At 36.8% G+C, this 12,033-nt stretch overlaps 1 protein-coding gene across 3 annotated transcripts in view; it reads right to left on the bottom strand.

The window, feature by feature from the left end:
• The window catches only part of SLIT2 (slit guidance ligand 2), a 348,225-nt gene that overhangs the window by 140,811 nt on the left and 195,381 nt on the right, over positions 1-12,033 (bottom strand). For all 3 annotated transcript variants that reach the window (XM_080796224.1, XM_080796225.1, XM_080796226.1), the window contains exon 5: positions 1,056-1,127. In XM_080796224.1, the coding sequence (XP_080652350.1) occupies positions 1,056-1,127 (72 nt within the window). The remainder of the gene's footprint in view (positions 1-1,055; positions 1,128-12,033) is intronic.

Genomic DNA, 12,033 nt, shown 5'->3' with positions numbered 1-12,033 from the left:
CTACTGGAAAAATAATGTTGTATCCCACCATGGAGAATGCCGAATATAAGTTAATTCTTGAAAAGTGCCTGCGCTGTTTATCACTAGCTAAGAAATATTGAATTCCTGGTAGTTAATCTCAGCCGGGAGAGGCTTTTTCCCCCTACATTCCAAACTAATGTGAAAGCTAAGGACAACACTTTATGTCCTAGCATTTGCAGTCAATCAAAAACAATAATTTTCAAAGGCTTGTGCAGTATTTTAGAATTTATAAAGATACATATTGACAAAATTAGGATTTTCACTGAAATCTTAAATCCAATATGTATCTTCAAAGAAATAGGCACTTGCGAAAAAAAAAAACAAAACACTCTACACAAGACACTAGATATATAAAGGGAAAATTCAGAAACACGGTTCCCTTTACTTGATGGTTTTTTTTTTCTTTTGAAAGAGAGCTATACACATATTCTTCCATAAAGATATAAGGAGAAAATATGTAAGAAAAATAGTCACACAAAGGGAAGGACATAATTTTCTCTCACTCTCACACTTTTGGCATATAATGAAAACAGTGATTTCAAAGTGGTAAAAAAAAAAAAAAAAAAAAAAAGAAGGAAAGAAAGAAAGAAAGCTAGCCACAGCTCCAGGCTCCAGACATCTGTAACAAGAAAATATTATCTACTCTTTCTAGAAAAAATTAGTTTATATTCTGCATTTCCAATAAACACGGATAACAACAGAAAAGGGAGTTATTGATGTACGCTGACAGTAAAAGTGGAGAAAATGCGTTGTAAATACCTTTTAATCAAGTCGTTTCTTGAGATTTCATAAGATTAATCACAAAGTTTGAAGAATGAATTTGATAACAGCTTCAGATGCAAGACATCTTTTACATGAGAATTTCTCCAAATAGCTTGTAAAAACAATTTAAGACTTATTGTTACAAGCCCTCCTAACCAAGCATAAAGACAAATAGGCCTTTGACTTTTCTTTTGACACATTATTTAATATAAATCTAACATTAAAAATAGGTAACTATAAAATGACAGTATACATTAGAAAAGACTACTTACAGATTTTTAATGTCAACTGCCCCACGGAAAGCCTTCCTTGGAATTGCCTGAATTTGGTTTTCACTGAGATCACTAAAAATGACAAAAAAGAAAAAGGTCAAGTTATAAAATATCATTTAAAAATTATTTTATCAAAGTGTTTGACAAATACTAAAACACCTCTTTAGAAAGCTGAAAAAAAAAAAACCTACCAGGATCATAATTAAATTCATATCATTAGATGCAATTTCTAATACAAAAAACTTGTATTTATAATGTAGCTTAAAAGGTTGAACTAAATGGCTTCTTGAAGTACTTTTCCAAATCTTTAATTTCATAATAAATTATGAAATATGATTCTCTTAAATTTGAGTTGATTCAATTCTGTGTTATAAACTATTTCTTTAAAAACCAAAAAAACAAAAACAAAACCCAAACCAAAAAAAAAAAAAAAAAAAGAGTAAATTGTTCCTGACTCAATTTCAAGGGGTTCTAAAGTTTTAGTACTTGATATTTCTCCAACATCACTGGCATAACTTACAAAGTATATAGGAAAGAAGTCCATTTAAACATCCTAGAGAGGAGCGGCCAAAAACTGATAAAACCTGGGCAGCATGATTAAGTTTTCACAGCGCTTTAAGTCATCTTGAAAATGGAACATGGCCGTACCAGGCCAACAATAAAACTAACCGGTCTTGCATGAAATATTAACAGCAGGTTGATTTAAAACCTTCTTTAAATAATTCTATTAAAACCATAAACACAGACTGTCTATATTTGCATTTTAATTTAATTGAGAAATACATTTTAATCAAGGGGGGAAAAAAGCACTCTTTCAGTTGGAATGAGAAGTTTGTAAAAATCACTCATCTCATGAAATGGATCGTTATTTTTCCCTCAGAGTTCAGATGCAATTCAATGAGCTCACATAGTATTAGCCTTAACAAGTAGGATATAAATATACATGCAGGAAATGTAACTGAAAACAGAAAAATGCTCATCTAATTTTAAGTCACACTACCACACCGCAGAAAGTTGAAATACCAAATAAATTATTACAGTCAGAATGATGGTGCTAAAATTATCTTTAAAATTCTAAGATAGCTGATGCTCATTAGGAAAGATGAAACTACTAACCACGGTACATAGATGATGAAAACAGAGCCACTTTCCAATTATGCGGAGGCGTAGGGGATGGATTCATCCACATCCTCTCCCCCAACGCTTCTTATGACCAGAGCTTGCCGTTCACATAGTTGTGGCCACGCAATAGAGATAATTGGCAGATAGAGAGATTTAGAGTGTGGTCCTGACCTCATTAGCACCAAGTTTTAAACAACTGAGATTTGCATTCATATTTCAATACCTGCACTGTCTAAATAAAAAATGTTCGCCAAGCAATTTGCAAAGAAATAACCGTTCGTATATTTAAGGAGTAAAGGTCTTTAGGGGGGGAAAAAAAAAGCAAACACACATACTTTATTTCAAACAGTAAATTTACAATATGTGCTTATGTAGGAGTTAAAACAATCGTCCATTTCCTAAGTGCTGTAGCTCCGTTCCTGCTTTCAGTAGTTTCAGTATATCCCTAAGAGTAATAAAACTCCATTTCCTTAAAAATTGCTTATTTCTCCAGTTTGTCATTGATTCAGACTGACTTCCTTCCCTTAATTACATCAGGTTAAGAATGTTTAACAGTGTATATTTAACAGCCTTGATGCTGGAAAAGTGTTGCAAGAAGGCTACCAAGCAGGAAGAAAGTAGAGAAAAACACTGGAAAAAAGAAAAATCAGAATGTAATAAGAAACAAAGAGGAAAAAAAAAAAAACACTGAACCCAGGCAAATCTGAATCTTCAATGCTCCATGAAAACCAACAGTGGTGGTCTGACTGCTGTGTCTCTGTCAATTCAATGTTTTCTCATTACTTGTGTTTCTCTATTTCTCCTAAGATGAAAACTGCCTTGGAGGCTCTAGGTGAATAACAATGGCAGTTGTTTTCTTCAGATCTTGCCTGCTTTCCAGGCCCTGCAGTCTTCCCATCCAGCCGGCTGGGGCCATTTCATTTGCTACCTACAGTCTCAGCTCGGCTCAGTCTCCAGGCACAGTTTTTCCTAGGGTCCTGTTTTCAAAGGGGGGATGGTGAGTGGGAGGAAAGTCAGAGGGATATGAGGTGGTTCACAGCAATATCACTGAGGAAAGTGAAACGTACAGTCAGATGACCATTCCTTCTAAAACAGATTTTAGTAGAAGCTTCTGAGTCCCATAGGCAGAATTCTGGGATGTGGAAGGGTTTTATACTGCTAACACTTACCAATCTTTTATTTTTATGAAAGAATGAGAAACTGTTAACTGTCAATCTCAGAGCCTTTTTGCTCCCCTAGGTCAATGGTTTATGTGTGGCTGCCCCACAACTAGACTGCTTCCCAGACTAGTTTATAGGGTCTCTGCCTTTGTGTCCTGTCCACCAGGGCAGGCAATTTCAGTTCAGGATCACAGGCCCCTTCAGTTAAGTGGACCATGTTCATCATGAAAGGAGAAAGAAACAACACACTTTTAGCACCTATGGTATGCAATAATTTTTTAGAAGTAATATGTTATCAAATATGATCTGTATTTCCTTTAATCCCCATAACCCCTCTTCCAAGTGGATAACATTATTCTGGTTTTATAGGAAAGGAAATTAAGCTTCAGAAAGGTAAGGTATTATTGCTAAACAATGAGACAAATTGTTTAAGTAAATATATAAGAAAAGAAATACAAATAAATACTGAGTCGGGATTTGAGGAATTCTAAAGATGATACAAGGGGCGCCTTAATCAATCTCAATATGTCCTTCCTGTGCCCCAGAACTTAAAAGGCTTTTCCATAACTTATCCTAGCCTCTGGTTTATGTCCTTTGCTATATGATAGATTGGACTGTTAGAACAATGACTCATATTTTCTATATATAATCAGGGGGAGGTTACCAGTTATTTCAATCCAACATACATTCATTTAAGATCTACTACATGCAAGGTATTGACTGATGTTGCACGATTACTGGGCTGGGGTAAGGCCCATTTCCTGGCTTCAGGAATTTTCAAATCCAGTAAAGAAGATAAGCAAGTAGCCAAATAGAAGGCTGATTGAGAGACTTAAATTATCGTGAGTCTACAAAAGCAAGACAGCACCCTAAGAAAAAAGGTACTGTGAATGTGTCCAGATGTAAGGTGCGTGAGCAGAGGACAACACTTCTATTGAAATAAATGGCAAAAGTGAAATACGGAGTGGGAAAAACAGAACTTTTCATGAAAGTAGCCTTTAGTCTCATTTGCTTAGAAGGTACAACACCCAATAAATAAATAAAATCTTAAAAAAAAAAAAGAAGGTACAACACCCACAGTGGAGTATTGGGGGGGAGGTCAGAGGAGAAGTCAAAGGTATGATGAGTAGATTTTTTGGTACTACTTGAGAAGTGCATTCTTATTTCAGCACATGATGGCAAGGAGGGAAGGGTGGTAGGTAGGAGCAGGGCAAGGGCTGTACCTTAGATAAGTTAAACTGGCAATGGGATTTAGGATGAATATGTGACGTCAAAAACTTGAGTCTGGAAGATCAGACACAAGACCTCCATGATAGCTGGGGAAAGGGTGGTGAGAACAGTAAGCAATGTAACAACCAACAATGTATCACTTGCTTACCATAGGCCAGTTAACAGCTGCACCATCTCCCACTCTATAGATAGAAAAGGTGGAGAAGATTAAGAGTGGTCTCAGGGATTCATGAAAAACCAAAACTCAGAAGTGGATTGTATGTGGATATGGATTTGTCAAGGGAGAGAAAGGAGACAAAAGTACTTTGAACTTAGATTAAAGGTCGTGTTAATAAAACCAGGGAATCAGAAGAGCCATTTGCAGTGTCCATAATGAGTTTGGTTTTGGAAGTTTTTCGATCCAGTTAGAAAGATGTGATATATATATCACATAATTTGGTGACAACAAAGATAGTATATGGTTAGTAAGAGATGTGCAGTAACTGAGAAAGGTGGTTTAGAAGATCAAAAAAGTAAGTCACTGGACGTTAGATGGATTCAGGCCACTTTCAAAACAGAATAGGATTTTTTTTTTTTTTTTTTGGAACCTTGGTGAAAATGACAGAGCTCAGTAATTCTCAGCCTTCAGTATTGGAGAAGGCATGGCAGACAGCGGTTGGCTGGAATCCAGGGAGAAAGCCAGCATGTCAAAGGATTTAAGAGCATAGATTGCAGACCTAGACTATTTGAGATGGACTATCTGCCATTTATTAACCACATGCCCTTGGAAGAACTGCTTACCCTTCTGAGCCTCAGTTTCTTCATCGGCATATGGAATAATGATAATGTTACTGCATAGGACTATAAGGTGAATTCAATGAGTTCATACTTTTAAAAAAAATTTTAAAAAGATAGTATTTCTTTATCAGAGAGAGGTCATAAGTGGGAGGAGTGGCAGATGGAGAAGCAAGCTCCAGGCTGAGCAGGTTGCTCAACGCAGGGCTCCATCCCAGGACCCTGGAATCATGACCTGAGCCGAAGGCAGAGGCTTAACCGACTGAGCCACCTACACAACCCGAATTCATACTTTTAAAATGCTCATAAACAATGCTCAAAAAGTACCTGCATACAGTAAGAACCACAGAGCTGTTGGTTATATACATGTTACAGCTGTTTTACTCAGAGCTTGTTATGTGCCCCTGAGTGTACTACTTTGCTCCTTGAAGAGAATTGCAGGTGATGTGAGACATTACTGATGGGAGTGTACTGTTCTGCGAACTGTGTGGAATGAGAAAAATGAGTCAGAACTACTGAGTTAGCAGGATGGAGCTGCCAAGGGAAGAGTTTGTAATTATATCACTAGGCAGTAGAGTGTAAAAATGTGTTTCAGAGTAGGAAAATGGCTTGATTGGAGTTGATTTTTAGGAAGATTAATCTGGAAATTGAATGTTGGAGTAGGCAGGGACAATGGGCAGAGAACTGGTATTGCACAGTGTTGGTGGAGAGAGACAGTGGGTCTCCAGTTAACTAGAAAGTTCTTTTTGGTGAATATTAAGTAACAAACTTTTGAGTTTGACTCAGGTCCAGATATCAGGTCCTCAGTGAAAGTTAAGGTTATTTTCATCTTGGGGAAAGCTTGCAACCACTCAAATTTTCTGATTAAGGAAATAACAAAATACAAAAGTGTAAAAGGTGGGGAAGACAAGGGCAGAAACTGGAGAAATGGGATTGAAGACAAGGAGACTAGTTTAGTTTTGTGGTATTGTGAACCCAGGTAAGTGGAAATATATTCTGTGCTCATAAATTGGAAGAATTAATATTGTTAAAATGTCTTTTAAAAAAATTGTCAAAATGTCTTTAAACCCAAAGGAATCTACAGAGTCAATGTAATCCTTACCAAAATTCTAATGCCATTTTTCAAGAAACAGAACAAACCATCCTAAAATTTGTAGTGAACCCCAAAAGACTCTGAATAGCTAAAGCAATCTTGAAAATAAGGACAAAACTGGAGGTATCACACTCCCTGAATTCAAATGATATTCCAAACCTACAGTAATCGGAACAATATGGCAGTGGTATAAAAACAGACACATATACTGATGTAACAGAAGACTCCAGAAATAAACCTATACACATATGTCCAATTAATCTACAACAAGGGAGCCAAGATTATGCAAAAGAGAAGGATGGCCTCTTTAATGAATGGTTTTGTAAACTGGACAGCCACACACAAAAGAATGAAGCCAAACCCCTATATTAGACCATATCCAAATATCAATTAAAAAGGGATTAAAGATGAACATAAGACCTGAAGCCATAAAACCCCAAGTAGAAAATATAGGAGGTAAGCTCTTGACATCTGTTCTAGCAGTGATATTTTTTCAATTCGACACTGAAAGAAAAGGCAAAGAAAGGCAAAGATGAATAAGTGGGACTATTTCAAACTGAAGAACTTCTGCACAGCAAAGGAAACCATCAAAAAAAAAATGCAAGGCAATCTATAGAATGGAAGGAAATATTTGTAAATCATAACCCCTGATAAGGGGTTTACATCCAAAATATATGAATGACACATTCAACACAACAGCAAAAAGAAAAAAGAAAAAAATCTCATTAAAAGGTATCTTAGTGATGTAACATATCACATGGACTGTTTTGTGAATATTAAACTACTCTCACATCCCAGGAATAAATTCCACTTGATCATGGTGTATGATTTTTTAAGTATACTGTTGGATTCGGTTTGCTAACATTCTTTTTACATCTATATTGAATAGACTTTTTTTTTTTCCTAATGAAAACATACAAATGGCCAACAAGTACATGAAAAAATCCTCAACATAAGTGTACACATCAAATGCAAATATAAAACCCACAATGAGATATCCCCCTTGGATGGCTGCCATCCAAGAGATAAGAGATAACGTTTTGATGAGGATGTAAAGAAAAGAGAATCTTTGTGCACTGTTGGTGGCAATATAAATTGGTGTGGCCGCTGTGGTAAACAGTGTGGAGGATCTTCCCCAAATTAAAAATAAAATCACTGTATGATCCAGCAATTCCATTGTGGGTATTATCCAAAGGAAAGGAAATCACTATCTCAAAGCAGTATCTCCACTCCCAAGATTATTGCAGGATTATTTACAATAGCCAAGACATGAAAACAATCTAAATTTCTTTGATGAGTAAATGGATAAAGAAAATGAGGATAGAGAAAGGAACACAATTGAAAAGCTACGATGGAATATTATTCAGCCATAAAAAAGAAGGGAATTCTGCCATATGACAATGTGGTTAACTCTGAGGGCATTATGCTAAGTGAAATAAGTCAGAGAAAGACAAATACTGTATTGTTGTATGATCTCACTTATATGTGGAATCTAAAAACCCCCAGAACTCATACGTACAGAGAGCAGACTGGTGGTAGACAGATGAGAGGTGGGAATGGGGAAAGTGGGTGAATATGGTCAAAAGGTCCAAACTTCCAGGTTTTGATTAATAAATTCTGGGTATATAACGACTATAGTTAATGATACTATATTGTATGTTTGAAAGTTGCTAGGAGAGTAGATCTTAAAATTTCTCATCCCAAGAAAAGTTTTTTTTTTTTTATGCTGTGTGATGTGATGGGTATTAACTAAACTTATTGCATCAGTCATTTTGCAATAAATACATACATCAAATCACCATCTTGTAAATCTTAGTATAATGCTGTATATCAGTTATATCTCAATAAAACTGGTGAAAACACAACTCTCCAAATAGGTTATTACAAGTGCTAAGCTGAATACTGAAAATATTGAACATCTTGAATTTGAAATATGGTTCATTCAACTTTCCAAGATCACAAGGAAGTGAAAAGAGCAGGAAGTCTGTCTGATTCTGAAGTTAATCTTGATAACAAAGATATGAATGAAGGTGAACATAAGTAGTTCCAATGGAAAAGGTTCTACATTCTTGGTATTTGCACAATTGGGAAGATTCAGGACCCTCAGATCCAGGCCTGAGAAGTGGCTCTCATGGTCATCAGCCAGGAAACCTTGGAGTTTTCCATTTTAAATCCTCTCTCTTCTACTACATCCAACCCATTCCCCAAATGACTTCAATAGTGTCTTCAGTCAAGTCCCCGTCTGCTGTTCTGCACTGCCACAGCCACTGCTAGGACATTCATCACTGTACTGGACATGAATGAGATTTCCCCTCAATTCATCATTTTTCCAAACCTCTCAGCTTTTGCATAATCTTTTTTTTTTTTTTTTTTTTGGTCTTAAGCACCTAGTTCCTATCACCAACAGATGGAGAGTTAAGAATCGTTCGAGACCCAAAGCAAATGGCACCTCTTTCAACATAGATTTTCTCCAATTTCCCAACTGAGCCTAGTGCCAAGATCTCTGAAACCTATTAGCTATGTGATACTGTGTGCAAGGCACTTAGCTTCTTTCTCCATTTGCTCCTCTGTAAAATGAGTATAAATATCTCTTAAAGCCAATCTGTCTGGTCCAAATGACAATACTGTTATTAATACAAATTACCATTTAAATAATTAAAACGTCATTTAATTATTGCATAACTATAAAATATAACTATTTATTATCAGTGAGTCAGTCATTCCCTCTTCTGTGCTCTTTAGGTGACTTGCACACAGCTTTATTATAAAATTCAAAAGTTTCAGTTGAATTTTTTTTCTTAGACAACTGTCTTTTGCTAGACAATCTGATAAATGAAGGCAGGGATTTTCATTCATTTTGTTTCTACAGAATTCCTGGCATATGACAGGCATTCAGTAAGCAACGGTTTGTGTAAAGGAGGTAGGGACGGAAAAAGAAGTTCTGAAGAAAAAACTTAACAAAACATGGCAACTTGCTGGATGGATACTGATAAGAAAGAGAGCTACCTATGAACAAGCCTGTGGGGGCAGCAAAATCTAATACTACAGACTCAATGAGAGGAAATGAGGAAATAAAACTGGACTTCTGAGAGGACTTTTAGATATACTGGTATATACAAGTATATACCAGTAGATATACTGGTATATACTAGATATACTTTTAGATATACTGGTAATACGGCAGCGCAAGAGGAGTGAATTCACTTCAGTGTTCCACAAAACAATGGACATATGAGACGAGAGCCCAATAAAGGGATCAGAGAAAGGAATACACACTAATGAGTCCTTGTGCCATGGTGAGTGAACCATGCAATGCATATTTGAATCTCTTCTCTGATGCTATGCATCGACAAATTTGAGATTTGCACATTATTGTCCCCAAGAAGTAATGCTTAGTGTACTCAAGATTTCACTATTTGCAAGTGGGAAAGTCAGCCCAGTTCTCCCACCCTCCCTTCTGCTCTCTCACTCATGCCTTCAAAAGTATTCACTGATAGCATAAAATCTGATATAATCACTGCTTTTTGGTGCTCTGTTTTTCTTTTATGGTATTTTTTAAAAAATTAATTTATTTCAGAGAGAGAGAGAGCACACACAGGAGCATGGGCGGGAGGGGCAGAGGGAGAGGGAAAGAGAATATCAAGCCGACTCTGCACTGAGCACAGAGCTGAATGCCGGGTTCAATCTCACGACCTTGAGATCATGACCTGAACGGAAACCAAGAGTCGGACACTTAACAGACTGTGCCACCCCAGGGTCCCTAGGGTATGTTTAACCACCAACCTGACTGCTGCTTCTTAATAAGCAGGGATGTCTTTTCTACATATGCCCTTTCCTCTCCAGGTCTTAATATGACCCCATAAAATAGATTTGTTTATCATTGTTTGCCAAGATGCAAGAATAGTCTTTTTTAGTTGTCCCTCCACTAAAAATTGTTCTGTTACCAAGAAGCTGCAATAACTTCTAGTACTCAGTAACCAAAGTTTTATTGGACATAATGCTAATAACAGAGATCTACTTTTCTTCTGATCTCTAATATATTTGATAACAGTGCTTTCTTGCTCTTAATAAAAAGTGTCAATAGAAGGTTTTTACACAACTTACTGGCAATTGTAAATCTCCATAGAAATTTAAGTGTGAAGACTGTCTCTTCAGAATTGATGAAATAGGTTAATACTCAAAGCTTACAGTTATTGAGCAGTTACTAACTGCCAGACAATACACTTTGGTTTATTTATTTATTTATTTATTTATTTATTTATTTATTTTCTGTAATCACATCAGGATATACTCTTCACTTCTCATTTGGAGATAGGGAATAAGGGTTTCCACAATTCGCCTGTAGTCATACAGCCAGTACGCTACTGGAATTATTTGAACTTGGCTCTGTTGTTCTCCAAAACTCATATGCTTCACCACTACTCTCTTGCCTCATACAGAGGAGGTTTCTGCAGAAGTCTGTCTCTCTGGCATTATGGGTCCATTACCCTGGAGCTGTGGCTTCAGTGTGGTTTGAGGATCACCCACAAGAACCCTCTGAAGAGGTTGTTAAAAACCAGACCTCTGAGCTCCATTCTAGAAATACTAGACAGACTCTCTAGGGAAGATGCCCAATAACCTCTGTTTTTAACAAGTCTCCTAGGTATCTGTTAGTCCCATTGTCTTTGAACCTCATGTTAGTAGCCCACTGGACCATCTCTGATATATAATATCTTCCAGCTTTTGCTTGGTTTTTAAACATGTTGTTCATTTATGTGCAACCAACCGGGAATGCCAACAGAAAAATTAAAAAAAGGAGAAGCACCATTAAAACAAAAAATATATATATAGTTCTTTAACAAAGAATAAAGTTGGATAAGAGAGGCCATTTTTTCAGTTGTTGTAAAATATATGTAATGAAAATCTCACAACCAGGATACTAATCCTTTTTTAAAAAAATATAAATTTAAAGATTTTTATTTAGTTATTTGACAGACAGAGATCACAAGTAGGCAGAGAGAGAGGGGGAAGCAGGCTCCCCACTGAGCAGAAAGCCCGATGCGGGGCTCGATCCCAGGACCCTGGGAACAAGCCCTGAGCAGAAGGCAGAGGCTTTAACCCACGGAGCCACCCAGGTGCCCCCCAGGATACTAGTCTTGAAAGATAACGAATTCAAGATAAAAGTAATTTTTTTTTAAAGATTTTATTTATTTACTTGAGAGAGAGAGAGAGTGAGTGAGAGAGCATGAGAGGGGATAGGGTCAGAGGGAGAAGTAGACTCCATGCTGAGCAGGGAGCCCTTTGCGGGACTTGACCCTGGGACTTCAGGATCATGACCTGAGCCAAAGGCAGTTGCTTAACCAACTGAGCCACCCAGGTGCCCCTATAAGTAATTTTTACCTTTTCTATTTCTTCTCTTCAAAAATAGTATCCATAATACTGTTCCATATTAACATTGCTCTTTCCAAGTGGCATTTAAGCCACCATTTGGCTTACTTCTGAACACTCCTACTAAGTGCATTCAAGGAGGGTATACCTAATGGGGTAGATCCATCAGCTAATGGCAGGTTCTAAAAGTATACAGCAGCAAGAACAACAAAAACCTCCCTTGTATCTTTTA

This window comes from Martes martes (assembly GCF_963455335.1).
Source record: "Martes martes genome assembly, chromosome: 2".
NCBI classification, from domain to species: domain Eukaryota; kingdom Metazoa; phylum Chordata; class Mammalia; order Carnivora; family Mustelidae; genus Martes; species Martes martes.
This window is presented reverse-complemented; position numbering and strand designations above follow the sequence as displayed.